Genomic DNA, 15,793 nt, shown 5'->3' on the forward strand with positions numbered 1-15,793 from the left:
TTACCCTCAGGTTCTTTAGCAAGGCAGGTCATCTTAGAGGTGTGTTTAGGGTCATATTGGAATACTGCCCTATGGCCCAGTCTCCGACGGGAGGGGATCATACTCTGCTTCAGTATGTCAAAGTACATGTTGGCATTCATGGCTCCCTCAATGAACTGTAGCTCCCCAGTGTCGGCAGCACTCATGCAGCCCCAGGCCATGACACTCCCACCACCATGCTTGACTGTAGGCAAGACACACTTGTCTTTCTACTCCTCACCTGGTTGCTGCCACACACACTTGACACCATCTGAACCAAATAAGTTTATCTTTGTCTCATCAAACCACATGTCTTGGTTCCAATAATCCATATCTTTAGTCTGCTTGTCTTCAGCAAACTGTTTGCAGGCTTTCTTGTGCATTATCTTTAGAAGAGGCTTCCTTATGGGGTGACAGCCATGCAGACCAATTTGATGCAGTGTGTGGCGTATACTCCGAGCACTGACAGGCTGACCCCCACCCCTTCAACCTCTGCAGCAATGCTGGCAGCACGCATACATCTATTTCCCAAAGACAACCTCTGGATATGACTCTGATCAAGTGCACTCAACTTTTTTTGGTCAATGGTCTACAATGGTGAGGCCTATTCTCTTGTTCTGAGTGGAACCTGTCCTGTTAAACCACTGTATGGTCTTGGTCACCATGCTGCAGCTCAGTTTCAAGGTCTTGGCAATCTTCTTATAGCCTAGGCCATATTTATGTGGAGCAACAATTCTTTTCTCATTTGCTCAGAGAGTTCTTTGCCATGAGGTGCCATGTTGAACTTCCAGTGACCAATATGAGAGAGTGAGAGCGATAACACTAAATTGAACACATATGCCCCCCATTCACACCTGAGACCTTGTAACATGGGCCCAATTTTGACATTTTCACTTAGGGATGTACTCACTTTTGTTGCCAGCGGTTTAGACATTAATGGCTGTGCGTTGAGTTATTCTGAAAAAATGTAAGGGGTGTACTCACTTTTGTGAGATACTGTATAATTACATATTATTATTATTATTTTACAAGATTTATATAGCGCCGACAGTTTACTCATCGCTTTACAGCATTAGGGAAGACAGTACAATTACAATACAATTCAATACAGGGGGAATCAGAGAGCCCTGTTTGTTGCAGCTTACAATCTAGGAGAGGTTTATGAAGAAAGAAGTAAAAGAAAACATGTGGTACCTGTTGCCACTAGGGTTGCACCGATACTTGTATCTGTGCACATAGTAAGCATTTGCACGAGTATCTGTACTCATGTAAATGGTCCGTTACCTGAAACTTTCAGGCTCGGTTCTTTCAGCTGCCAGAGGGATTTCCCCACTGACAGCTGAAATCTAAAAAAAAAAGCAGACACTTATCGGTTGTTAAGGAGCGGGACCACCGTGTCCTTAACAACCAATGATTCAGTCAGCTGTCAGTGGGGTTCCCCTGTTGACAGCTGAAGTGTAAACTGACGTCCCGGTAATTGGACTGATGAAAAAAAAGGCAGCCGGACAATGTTTATCACCAACAATGCTCAGCCGCTCAGCTGAAAGATAAAACTTTTCATATCAGTTTCTCTTCATCTACAGATCAAAGGAATGAACTTCGATTTGCAGATGAAGTCAGTGTAAAGCAACCTAATGAAGTCCCACCCCCTGGGACGTAATGCGCATGAAACCACGTGACTACGTGAAGTCACCCGCGTCTTCCGTTCACACTCGTGGCTATTACGATCATTATTACTGCTGATCCTTAGCACTGGGAAACAGTGCAGAAATATGTAAGTGCAATAGTCATTTAATAAACTCGTATTTATTTTACTATACGGAGAGCACTATTTAGTACCATTATTGCCATTGGATGTCCGCACGTTTGGAAACCTGTGGAGCCCATTTTTGGATACATGTGATCTACATTGCTCAGAAGTATATCCCTAGCATTGCAGATGTTAAAGTGGAATACTACATTTACCCTGTATTAAGGGACTGCTTGTTTGACCCTATCCATGCTGAGAGGTCCATCAAGTGAGGCAAGCTGCTAGCACTCTCCATTGGTGGAGGAGATCACTTGGTTGAAGAGAATGGCTTGTTTATTAATAGGATCACCCTGTATGGACACTTGTCGGTGCTTCTATGGACTTCCTTTTCTTGCAATTATTATACATTATGTTTCTTTGTGTCAATTGTTTTGCACTGCACTGCTTTTTATTCATACATATGGGGCTATATGTATATGGGGCTATCTCTTGTTGGTTATATGTGGACTGTCTCTTGCTGAATATATATAGGGCTGTCGCTTGCTGGATATATATGGGGCTGTCTCTTGTTGATTATATGTGGGCTGTCTCTTGCTGTTACAGGCTATATGCTGACACATTTTGGCTTTGAAGCCTTCATCAAAGCTTTGTTGAAGGCTTCATAGCCGAAAAGCGTCAGCATATAACCTGTACCCGTGTATCTATGTAACAAATAATAAAAAAAAATTGAATAAAAGTAATTTATTATTTATTCATCAGAGTTGCCAGCCTTCCTAATTCAAGATATACAGTATTTGGCTCTGTCTCTTGCTGGATATATATGTGGGCTGTCTCTTGCTGGATATATATGTGGGCTGTCTCTTGCTGGATATATATGTGGGCTATCTCTTGCTGGATACGTAGACTGTCTCTTTTTGTATATATGTGGAATGTCCTTTGTTGTATATATGGGGCTGTTTTTTGCTGAATGTGGGGATATCTGGAAGTGTATCCGAGATTTCTTTGGTAAGCACTGGATATTGCTAATATTTTGTACTTCTTTGCTTTTTATTATCAAATTCCATACAAAAATACCTTATATATCCCCCCAAATTACACTTGGCTCCCTGTTCGCTAAAGGGGGCGGTGCTAGGTGTGTAAGAGTGGAGACAAGGGGTGGTCTTAGGGGTGGTTCTAGGGAGTGGATAGGGGCTGACCTAGGGAAGGGGGGTGAGTTCCTGCACCTTGTCTCTGAGAAAAAAATCCCTGTCTAAAGGCATGGGGAATCTTGTGAAAATTTGTCCTTCTGCAGTCTCTGTGTCCTTCTGCAGCCTCTGTGTGCCAAAAAACATACGGCGGCCATGCCAGGATCGCCGCACCTCTTCTCCTCATCTGTGACAGACGGCGGCCATTCCACTGTTCAAAAGCCGCGCCTCCGTCTGTGATAGGCGGAACACTCAATTTCCCAGCAGTCAGTGTTCCGCCTATCACGGACATCCTCTCATCCTCATCTGTAGTATGAGGATGAGCGGATGTCCGTGATAGGCGGACCACTGACTGCTGGGAAATTGAGTGTTCCGCCTATCACAGACAGGGAGGCGCGGCTTTTGAATAGTGGAATGGCCGCCGTCTGTCTGCACGACACGCTGATCGGGTAGGCAGACGGCGGTGACTCGAGTATAAGCCGAGGGGGGCACTTTCAGCCTAAAAAAAGGGGCTGAAAATCTCGGCTTATACTCGAGTATATACGGTAATACAAAAGACTGCACACTTTCTGCACACTAATGCTAAGACTGCACACTGTCATTGATGCTAAAGGGGGCAATACACAGTACTAAGAACTAAGGGTATGTAGACTTTTGAACAAGGATCATTTCATTAGTTTACTTATTGCCATGTTTTGTTTTATGATTGTGCCATTCTGTCATGGCCAACAGTTGAATATCAATCACATAAGAAATAAAAGAAATGTCTTTTTGCCTACTCACTCATGTTTTCTTTTAAAGGACACACACTATTACCAATTCTCCAAGGGTATGCAAATTTTTGAGCACGGCTGTACTTTATATGCATAAGCTAGTAACATATGCATAGCACCCAGATGTGTTTTTGCCAAATTATGGCAAAATCCTGTACCAAAGTTCAAACCCTAATCAACAAAACTAGCTGGATGCATCATAAAAAGCAGCTATCCTCCACACTCTAAGTTAAGATTGCACTTTTTAAATTAAGTATGGGCTTCATGACTACAAAATATTGCTTTACATTTACAAAATACATCTAGTTAGGCTTAAGTGGACAGTTGGGTATGCTTGATTTCTTCTGGTACACAATCATGTGTTTGTATATTCAACCTTAGGATGTTGGATTATCATTTACAAGATTTAATGTCCATCTCCTTTATCAGTAAGCGTAGACCTTTTAGTTTGCAAGAGGGAGTCATTTCCTTTAATAGAATGTTGACAGGTACAGTATCATGTGCTTAAAAAGGGAAGTATGTGGTAGGCACCTTTTAATCACCCCTACCCTTGGGCTCCTGGCAATATGGAAGCTGTGTTACCATCCTCCTCTATTGCATTATATGGACAGGCTCTATATTTATACCACTGTAACCATATTATATCCTAACCTAACTTGCCACATCATTGTCTTGTATATTTATTTGTATGTGAAAGATTTTCCAATATAAACATAAGTAGAAAAACAGTAACGGCAGTTCCCATGTTCCCGTTTTGATAGGCTCCCTTTAAAAAATTAGAAGACAGAAAAGAACCAATTCATAGATTTTAACTCACCATTTCCACTGATGGCTGGGGAGAGAGTGGACAAGCTCCATTCTGTTTGTGTTTGAACACTTTTATATTGACATTTGTCTGTATTTACCAACGGCTTTCTCCCAGTGGTTGCCACAGGGACTTTGCTGTATGAATAAGACAAATATTAAAATAACTTGTAAGTTCTATAAATGTTTTCAGTGTTTTTTTTTTTTTAAATAAATGTTATCACAGTTCATAGAACTACCTAGTAGTCATGCATTTTTCAATTATACGACTAATATACCAAAATTCATATAGTAGCAACGGTTTGTGAAGTGCTTTTCAATATAAAAGGAGACAGTACAGTTACAATATAATATAATTCAAGAGGGTTAGGATATATATAGTTAAATGTGTGTAATACAAGACCTTAAGAATCATTGCTGAGCTCTCTTTCCTGAAAATGCTAGTTGTCTGGCTGTTACGCAGAGTCTCTGATTTTAAAACCCGACTCCAGGAGTTTTCATTTCTTAAAAAATAGCTCTAACTGCAATACATACCTTCAATCCAGGATTGCTATTCATTGAACCTCTTCTTCACCAATCACCACAAGATGTCCAGGGTCACTCAACCTGGAAGACTTGGCACCCAGTACTCATATATTGTTGATGCAGAGTGTGGCACTGATGTCATCTTGCCAGCTTGACTCTATGCATCATTTAGGAATGCTTACTGCCTGAAGAATACTAGGACTCAGGTGATCAGCCAGAAGACATCAGAAAAAGGTAAGTATGGAAAAAAATATAAAATTCTGCTGGCAAGGAGTCTCACAGCAACAGGGTCTCTCTGAGGGAGCCTAGAGTTGGCCTTTAATACTTACTTTATACCTATAATACTAAGCTACTGCCAGAATAAGGCAAGCAAAAAAGGGGGAGGGAAGAAAAGAGATTTCCCAAAATAATTCTTCAGAGAGGAACTGTCAGTATTCATGAGTATAAATTTACTTTATTGAAAGAATTCCACATAATGACAATAATTAAAGGACTTGGACAAGACTGATCCTGGACACACGGACAAATGGTGAGACCTTTCCAATACTTACCTTGAGTTATCCAAACAGCCTATTATTCTCACATTTGTCCTATAGGATCCATTAACCAGTCCATAGCAGCTAGTGCTAACTGGGTAATCTATGTCTGTTGCTGTAGGGGGATGCACTTATGTTAATCTACTGTCGAAACTAATGTGCACCATGCTACTAGGAACATTACTTGATACATCAAGCAGACTTTATTAACCATGTAGTTACTGGACGGATGTCCTGGAGGTCTGACTTTACATTTATAAGCAATCTGCTAGAAATACTAAATGGACTGCTTTGTTCCCCTGAAGCTTTTCCCCAATTGGTGTGTGGAATAGGACTTAACACAGAGAACCAGCTGCGCATGATAACAGAGAGGCCTGCATATCTGTGTGTGGTGGCCACCTGTATCCTTAGACCTCTATATAATTGTATATGAATGTGGTGGAGGTTGATTTCTTTAATTTATGTCATTACGTGGAATTGTTTCAATAAAGTAAATTTATACTCGTGAATACCGACATTTCCTCCCTGAAGAATTCTTTTGGGAAATCTCTTTTCTTCCTTACCCCTTTTTTGCATGCCTAGTTCAATTCAGCGGAACACCCCTAGTTGGCCGATTATATTCAATCCCCTAGGTGACGGTACCTTATGACTATTATCGGGACTACGCTACTGGTAAAAGTCCCCACTATAGTCTTACCTACTGGGATGTAGCCGGTTTGTCTTCTTTTACATGTTTTTGTTTTGGTGGCCAGAATAAGGCAAGGACTTCCAATTCTAATTTTACTTTCCTGACCTGCACGGTTCTTTAGCAGTGGCTCAGCAAGCACTGAAACCTGTGCATCAACATACATGGGTTTATTGGGTTAAAGTGCATCTGTAACATTTGTATTTATTTATTTATTTATTTAGTTTTAGGTACAGTTTTAGAACAGTTAGAACATCTACAAGGTTTTTTAATGTTGCCTGTGTACCTGTTTGGGCAAATAATTTATTTTATTTGTACTGGTGACATTTGCCATTGGGAGAGAAAGTGATAAAGAGAATTTCCTCTGACTTTAAATTGTGCCTCTAAAAGAGGAAGTGAAAGAAAAAAAAACAGACAGCAAAAAAGAGATTAAAGCAGTGTTAACAATGTGCCTAAATGTGTTTAAATAAACATGGGTTTCGGCATGTCTTTAACTCTGCTTTTCTCTGCGTTTGTACACACATTTTGGCATGCTTAGAAGCATTCAGGCACGTCAAGCATTTGGGAGTTCATTCATTTAATTGGCCAGAATATTATTTATTCTGCCCATTGAAATGAATGAATTCTGAAGCACTACATGTGCCTAATTTTTAGGGACATCGGGTGTTTTTTCTGCCCAAACACTCTTCTACTGGTTCTTTTGGTGCATTCAGATTTCTGCCCCTAAAAACCCCTGCCTCTAAACATATAGGCTTTCACTGACACATAGGCTAACATACAATGGCATTTAGGGGCAGAACAAAGTTATATGCATATAGAACAAGCGTTTGACGGCTGCTAGTGTGCATGAGGCTTAAAGGTTGGATATAGTAATTACCAACGTTTTTAAGGAACAAATCGAATTTTAGTCCTGAACAAAATTGAATTTTCTGAATCAAACTATCTGATAAGCCTGAAAGAATACAGGCAGTTTCTTTCTGTTAGATATCCTCTACTTCCTAACTGTGATTTGTTTTTTAAAGTTCTTGCCAAGAATAGAAAAGCCCATACCTTTTTTTTTTTGTGTCAGAATATATTTGCATTTTTTTTTCCTTGCCTGCAAAAAAAAAACAAAAAAACTTTATTCATTATTTACCAGGATGTAAAATGGTGAAAGAGCTACAATGTACAGTTTATGTTTGTATGCAACTACTGTAAATAAATCCGGCATAAGTCTTGATTGTGTTTTTTACTTTAAAATGATAATAAATCCTACTCAATGGGATGAAAGTGGCTTCTTTTCTTTGTCCAATGGCAAAGCCTCAGAAACCTGATAAAATCATGGTTTCCAAATCAATTGTAATCATGTCTGGCAAAACAAACCATCCTGTAGCTGCTGTGGAGGCTGTTAAGACTTCATTGTACAAGTAGGATGCCCAGGGCTGCTGCTGGGCAGAACAACTGGCCCTGTTGTACCGGGTCTGGCCCCATTAGCTCCACGTGGTCAGCATTGCAGTTCATTACTTCATTAGAAAAAATATGACTTACTAAACTTCTCCCTCACTCTTACGTGCTTATGGGGGGTGTAATTAGATTTTCCTGGGCCCCATCAGGTCAACAGAGGGGTCCACGAGGTAAGCGTAGTGGAGGAACTTTTTTGGGGCGCATCTACATCATTCTGCCCCACATGTAGCTTGGCTACTCAATTAGTACCGGCTGCCGTTGCCCACTGCCTTTCCTGGTGGAGCAATACTATGATTCTCTGCTCAGCTCAGCAACGGTTTGTATCACTGGCATTCTAGGAACCTGGCTTTGCTAACCTACACTCCCCGTCCAGTAAGAAAACCTGCCCCATGGTCCTGGCTTCTGGAAGTATCTCCACAGCTCTGAAGTTCCCGCCGTGGTCCGCACACGCCAGCAGGGGAGGAGCCATCCCATACAGGATTCAATTGGGTCCTAGTGGGGGTGGGGCTAGGATTTAATAGATGGAAAGTAAAAAAAAATACTGAAGGTCCACTTTAATGTGGATAACTAATAAAGTAAAGAAGTAAGAAGTAAGAAGTAAGTAAACTTTGAAAGGATGATTATTTGTCTGTTTGACTTAGGCAGGATACCCAAGTTATACCAAGTAAGTAGAAGTAAGAAGTAAAGAAGTAAGTAAACTTTGAAAGGATGATTATTTGTCTGTTTGACTTATGCAAGTTATACCAAGTTATACCAATGATTTTACATTTAAGTAAAATATGGCACTCACCTTCAAGCAAACCTTGCTGCATGCTTTTATAAGCAAATCGATAAATAATATCTCATTTATTTACAGTTAGAAACTAAATATGTAGTGCCACTCTGGTGCACACATTCCTTGCTATTCTGGTGTTGGGGTGTATTTTGGAGAAGCCTGGTTGAAGTAGCCTTTGCCTGCTTCAAGGGATATTACTTTATTTTCTTGTTTTTCTCAGAGCCGCTGAAAATGAAAGTTGTATGTGTCACTTTATAGACATACAGATCAATACAGAAAGGGGCTTGGAAAGAGTGAGAGTGCTGATATGCAGGGCAGCTGTTAGAAATCATGGGGCCCTGTACAGCCTACCTGACGGGACCCCCTTCAACCACCCTCGACCCCACCCCTGATCCCGGCTTGAAACAAAATGCAGGTTTGTTGCCATTTACATATGCGTGTGGAGCCAATGCATACTTTTGCAATTAATAAGCACGAAGGGGGGGCAGTTTAAAATGATTTAAAATTGTATTTTAGTACAAATAAAAAAAAAATCTTACACTGCATCTTTACATTACTTGTGATAGCATGGGCCATGACAGGTCCTCTTTATGGAGAGATATGAGGTCTTTTAGACCCCATATCTGTCCTCTGGCCTCCAAAGCATCTGATCAAACTAAGATCAGTTTGATTAGATGCTTGTTCAAGCCAGTGATGGCTTCTTTACATAACCGGCAGTGACAACATCCTTGTCACTTCCGGTTTCTGACATCACACAGTGGGAAGAACAATATCCATCCCTCTCACTGTGTCCCTGGAACCGGATGCTACTGGTCACATCTTAAAAGCAGTAAAGGTGGTGATGGGACCCCCTTCCACTGCCTGTAAAAGTAATCCAGTGTCTTCTTAGCCATTAGGATTACTTTACTTTGTGCAGAATTGCTGGGACTAAAAAAATGATATCTTGATCATTGCTGTAGTGATGATCAAGATATCATCCGTCTATCCCAGCGATTTACTGGTACATTGCTGGATGGGAAGCAGTTAAAGGGGATTGGTTTGGGGAGCCGTAAAAATGTAGCTCTGCTGCATGTTTACTGCTCCCCCAAATGAAGTCTAAGGCCGCGTACACACGGGCGGACTGTTCGCCCAACTTTGTCCGCTGAACAGTGTTTGGGCGGACAGTCCGCTCGTGTGTGGGCTTTCAGCGGACAGTTTCAGCGGACAGTTTGACGAACAAGGTTTTACGGAATTTCCGAAAAACTGTCCGCTGAAACCTTGTTTCAGCGAACAGTCCGCCCGTGTGTAGGCTTGTTCGTCAAACTAAGTTCCGCGCATGCTCAGAAAGGATTTACACGCCGAAAGTTATAATGCAGTGTATAGGACGTCGTATTTTTCGTCCCGTCGTACGTGCCGTTCACGTCATCGCGCACGGTTTCAGCAAACTGTTCGTTCGTCGTGTGTGGCCATGTCCGTCCATGCTAATTTTGAGCGGACTGTTTGCCGAAACTGTTTGACGAACAAGGTTGGGCGAACAGTCCGCGCGTGTGTACGCGGCCTAAGGGTCGGTTCACACTAGGACGACTTGTAACGTCCCGTTCTGTACAATGGAACCGTTCTAATCGGAGTGATACAAGTCGCTCCGACTTAGAAAAAGGTTCCTGAACGACTTTGGGGGGGACTTGCATTGACTTCTATACAGAAGTCATTTTGCAAGTCGCTGCAGCGGTCGCGTCTGGGTCGCCTGAGGCAGTAGCGCTGTAAGTTGCGCTGCCTCAGTGTGAAACGATCCTCAAGTAGCATCTCGTTGTTTCTTATGATCATCAGCATTACAATTATCACAGGTAGCACAATAAGCAGGTGCTCTGTCATGGCTCTATCATTGCTCTAGGTCACATTGCTTTTGGGTGCTCACTGAGTTAACTTATGGCTGTACTGTATGTAACAGACTGTAACAAAGCACAGCCATAATACAGTGAGCACCCAAAAGCAATGTGACCTAGAGCCATGATAGAACCATGACAGAGCACCTGCTTATTGTGCTACCTGTGATAATTGTAATGCTGATAACCTACTGAGCTGTGAGATACATGATAGGACACAGTGAGTATTCTAACCTCTATTCCCCACTCACTGTGTCCAGTGCAGCCACGCTGTCCTCCTCTCCCCTGTCAGCCGATCAACTTCTATATAACTCATGAGGAATGCAGCCGGGAGACGAACGGAGAATCACTGTATCACTCCGCCAGCCGGGACTAATAAAATAGTGGGGCGGCATGATGTACATGTGCCCGAAAATAAAGAAATAGTCCCTCTGCTGCGCCTACACTCCCCTCCTGGAAAATTATATAACCCCCCCTCTGTAAGCAAGTAGGAGCGGGAGGGGAATTTAGGAAACTTTTTTTTTTAAAATGCAGTAACAAACTGTAAGATGCCCGGGCCCCACTGTGTAGCTGATGGGGGCGGGCCCCGTACAATGGGGCTGGTTGTACTGCCCTATCAGCGGCCCTGCTGATATGACATATCAAGTGACCAGCAGAAACCAGGAATACTGAGTTGCCCTAACAGAAAAGCATAAAGCTTTGCTGAGGTTGGATCAGCAGCATGCAGTTGGCAACCAGACATTGTACTCCAGAAAACACGGGTCATGTTTTTGGTAATTTTCTTGCCGACAGACACCAATTCGATTCAAATATTCCAGCCATTAGAAAAGTAGAATGTTACTGATGATGTTGAGCAACACAAACAGATTTTTAAGGCAGTATGTTAGAATAAATACACCAATATAATAACAACCAGATTCAAACTACCTTTCTCTTACTTAACAATGCACTTTGGTGAATGGGTCCCCATGTACAGTGTTACCCAGAACCCCCCTGGTAGGCCAACATTATATTTCAGAAGATACAGTGGCATACCATCTAGACTGGAATCTTCTGCTGTGCCAGTTCCGCTCTTCTTGAAATCTTCTTCTGGCTGCGGTATGGGATGAGAGGACAATACACTTCTCTGTTGATCAAAGTGTTGGCTTTTCCTGATATATTCTTCCACTTTCCTCAGATCTCCATCCACAGAGTCATAATGAAGCTCTAATTTGGTCACATTTTCCACTGTTAGAGTACTGTGACTTGGTGTTTGGCCTTGGTGATGTTCTTTAGATTTATTATCCATTACGATATTATGATTTCATTTAGAAGGTATGTGATAACTGTTTTAGTTATTTGATCAATCAAACATGTTCATTGTGATAAAGCATTCTGCAAAATGGAAACAAAAATAAGGTCAATATATAAATGCAACAAACGTATAAATAATATTTCTTTGATACATTGTAAACTAGAACTCAGAGTTAGTCACTGTATGGATGAGAAGTGTTCATTGGAATGCAGTCTGCTAATTCAGGAGTAAAGGATCCTGTAGATATGAGAGTGTTGTGTTTGTATATACAAATTCTGCACACTCTAAAGACGTTCTCCAGCCTACCAATCTCAAAAGAAGAATCATTTCATGGATCTGTATTTTATTTGGGATGTATTGATTTTAATGGACAATTGGACCTTATGCCACCTACATAACACATATGTGCAAATTGGGTGTCTGGTCAAAATCGAATGGGGTGGCCTTCTGATCGTGTGACCATTGTAAAAGCCAATCACACTGGTCATGTGACAGGAAATTCCTTCTCAACCTCCAGGCATAATGGCCAACTTAAAAGGATGCAGGGGCTGGAAAGGGGTTAAATAAGGGTTTTACTTATTTACAAATGGGGATATAAAGGCTAACTAAAATGAAGAGGATGAGTGGCAGGGTAATGGGGGATGGAAGGAGAGGGACTATTCTCTATGGTAGCACAATCATTCTCATCACAAAAAACCACAGACACCAGGGCACTTTAAACCACACAATTGGCAAGTCTGAACACATTTCATCCTTCAGTCATAATTAAAGAAGAACTGTGCAATAGATCATTATTGTCCTCTGTTCCATTTTTATGACATCAGATTTCTGGGGTGTGCAACCAGGCTGAGAAAATTGTATTCCTAGCAGATTGTCAACACTTAAGCCCCATACACACTATCAGATTATCTGCTGAGTTTTTCCTTCAGATTTACCAAAACCATATAATATGAGGACAAACCTTAGGAGTTTCAATGTGTATGCAATCAGGCAGGCCCTTCTACTACATGGTTTTGGTAAATCTGAAGGAAAAACTCAGCAGATAATCTGATAGTGTGTATGGGGCTTTATGCCACGTACACATGACCGGACTTTCCATCAGAATAAACTCTGACTGTCTTTCCAATGGAGTTTCTGACTGAGTTCCAACCGAACAGACTTGCTTACACATGATCACCCCAAAGTCCATTTGTTTTCGAACACGATGACATATGACGGGACTAGAAAAGGAAGTTTAATAGCCAGTAGCCAATAGCTGCCCTTGCGTCGTATTTGGTCCGTCGGACTAGCATACAGATGAACGGTTTTCCCGATAGGAATTGATTCCATCGGAAAGATTTAAAAATTAAAATGTTCTATTTCTAGGTCCATCAGACTTTTTGAAAAAGAAAAAAGTCAGCTGAAGCCTACACACAATCGGAATATCCAATGAAATGATTCCATCTGACCTTTTCTGCCAGAAAGTCCAGTCGTGTGTACGCAGAATAACAGGTGTGACCTTATGACTATATTTAACTTTTTGTTAGGAAAAAAAAAAGAATTCATATCTAGTTTACAACTGATAATGAGATCTACCAGTACTGTACAGACATGGTTAATTATGGAAAATACAGCTCTCCAGCCCCCTTACGAACAAAGAGAACTAGTTAGGAATTGTCACTGCTGGAGTTTTCAGAAAAAGGATCTGAAATGGTAAGCAGAATCTTTTTTTTTTTTTTACATTTTGCTTTCTGAATGATAACAATTATAAAGTAGGTGTTATCCCAATTTGTCTGTAAAAGTGGAAATACACCTTAACCACTTCAGCACTGGAAGGTTTTACCCACTTCCGGGGAGAATGGATAGATATAAACAGAACTGGCAGAATGTAACAATACAACTTACTAAAGGTGCAAATAAACGACATAACCACAATATAGATATGATCCTATACAAATAGTGAAAAAGACATCAAACAATGAACAGATAAACTGTATATAAAGTGTTAAGTGCTCTAAAAGTGCAGGAGTGCTCCAAATATATTGCTGGTGCTCCAAAAAATATTGCCAAATACTCACCAAATTGCATGGACCCACAGCTTTGCCGTCCGGGGTCAAAAGTGCTATGATCTGTAAGAGCTAGTCTGGGACAAATGGATTTTTCAGAAGCCTCTCACAAAAGTTGTTCCCATGGGTGTTCAAAGTTAATAGATCGTAATCATCCATGGGAGACAGAAAAGGAACTGATAGTGAAGTACTGTTTGTAATGTCCCTCTCTACCCACTTCCTGATCAGGCCATTTTTTGCAATACGGCACCGCAGTGCTTGAACTGACAACTGACATGCGACGTTGTACTCAAATAAAATTGATGTCCATTTTCCCCACAAATAGAGCATTCTTGTGGTGGTATTTGATCACCTCTGCGGTTTGGTTTGTTTTGCACTAAAAACTAAAAAAGACTGACAATTTTGAAAAAAAAAACAATATTTTTTACTTTCTGCTATAATACATACCCCCTCCCCTCCCCCCAAAAACAATTTTTTCATCAATTTAGGCCATTTATGTATTGTGCTACATATTTTTGGTAACAAAATCCCAATAAACGTATGTTAATTGGTTTGCGAAAAAATGACAGCGATCAGTGCTAAAAAAAAAAAATGCATTGATCAATGTACAAATTACATTGGCAGGAAAGGGGTTAACACCAGGGGCGCTCAAGGGGTTCCCTGGGAGGTGTTTTCTAACTGTGGGGGGAGTGCATTCACTGGAGGAAAAGAGAGATTGTCATTGAGCTTAACTGAAACACGATCTCCCTCTTTTCCTCCCTGACAGACCAGCGGTGTGCATTGTTTACATCGGCACACCGCTGCTCCAGTTCTCTTCTGAGTGATCGGTGGGCTGCGGCAGCCATAGCGGCCGCTGGATCTGCTGATTGGCTCCCGCTGTGTCCAATGAGAGCGGGGGCGCCGGGCGTGTGCCCCCCTAAACCGCGTGCACAAAATCACGTACAGGTACGTGATTATGCGCAGCCGAGGCCATCCTGCTGCAGTAAATGCACGTGGGGCATTCTGGGAGCGGTTAATATAAGGATACTAGCAGTCTGTTCAAGTAAGAGGCAAACCTAACCCTAAAGTTAATCTTTAAAACAAAGCATAAATACAGGGAAATCTTTTTTGGATAGATCAGAGCGCCCATTTTATTGTTGCCTGTGCCCCCATACGATTGACCCTCACCCTCTCTATTTGTCATGTTTACAATTATCATTGAAAGTGAAAGTAAGAGAAAACCCCAAATCTAGGGTTGTCTACAGAACAGTAATTAAGGGAACATCTTCCAATAGAGACACTAGTTCTGGTGACCCTGAGTGAGGGATCTCCTCACTTAGCAGGGATTTTCTCTAACTTCCCAATGGGGCACAGATGGCAGAAAAAAAAAAAATTGACAGGGGTTTTTACCCTTCCTTACTCTATCCAAAAGAAAAAAAAAGTTGTATCTGTAGTTCTACTTTAAATGTAATTCCCTAATCCCTGGACAACTTTAAGCTACGGTAAATGCTTCCTGTTTGGTGAGCAACTCTACTAAATCCTCAATCTTGCAGACAACTCTGAACTGAAAAATACCAGTGCCGATAACTTCTGAACTCTACAAAAAGGGGTATTAATAAATCCTTTCCAGCTCAACAACATGTGCTTAATAATCTTTGCTGTCTTTATCAATAATGGCAATTTCTCTCATATTTTGTTTACTGTTTCACTACATGAAGAGTTGCTTGGAGAAGATGATTTCCTTTTTTATGTGAACATTCATAATTCAGAATAAAAATCCCATAAATAAAAATGCAATTTGTAAATCCAAGATGAGCACTGAATAAATTGTATTTTCCACCTTTAAAATCGATGGATTCTCAGAGAACAATTCCAGTGTTGGGTGCTAGCATTAGTCACTGTCACATTTCTACATACTAATGATAGAGACTGCTAGGCTAGCTTTGTATACGGAATCAAGGAAAAGCAGGTTTTGGTTGGCAGTAAGAGCAGTCTGACAACTTGTACTGTGCCATGCCAATAGATTAACTTTGACACATTACTTCATTAAAGTGGTAATGATAACTGTAAACATCATCTTGTGACATTATATATATATATATATATATATATATATATAT

General features: G+C 41.0%; 1 protein-coding gene across 2 annotated transcripts in view; it reads right to left on the reverse strand.

The window, feature by feature from the left end:
* ERICH6B (glutamate rich 6B) overlaps window positions 1-15,793 on the reverse strand; it is a 305,261-nt gene that overhangs the window by 215,856 nt on the left and 73,612 nt on the right. For both annotated transcript variants that reach the window (XM_077483224.1, XM_077483225.1), the window contains exons 2-4: window positions 11,391-11,729; window positions 7,326-7,371; window positions 4,543-4,667 (exon numbers count right to left, since the gene is read on the reverse strand). In XM_077483224.1, the coding sequence (XP_077339350.1) occupies window positions 4,543-4,667; window positions 7,326-7,371; window positions 11,391-11,643 (424 nt within the window). In that variant the 5' untranslated portion in view covers window positions 11,644-11,729. The remainder of the gene's footprint in view (window positions 1-4,542; window positions 4,668-7,325; window positions 7,372-11,390; window positions 11,730-15,793) is intronic.

This window comes from Lithobates pipiens, unplaced genomic scaffold, assembly GCF_037356315.1.
Source record: "Lithobates pipiens isolate NorthernLeopardFrog02 unplaced genomic scaffold, aLitPip1_a1.2 Scaffold_16, whole genome shotgun sequence".
In the NCBI taxonomy this organism is placed as follows: domain Eukaryota; kingdom Metazoa; phylum Chordata; class Amphibia; order Anura; family Ranidae; genus Lithobates; species Lithobates pipiens.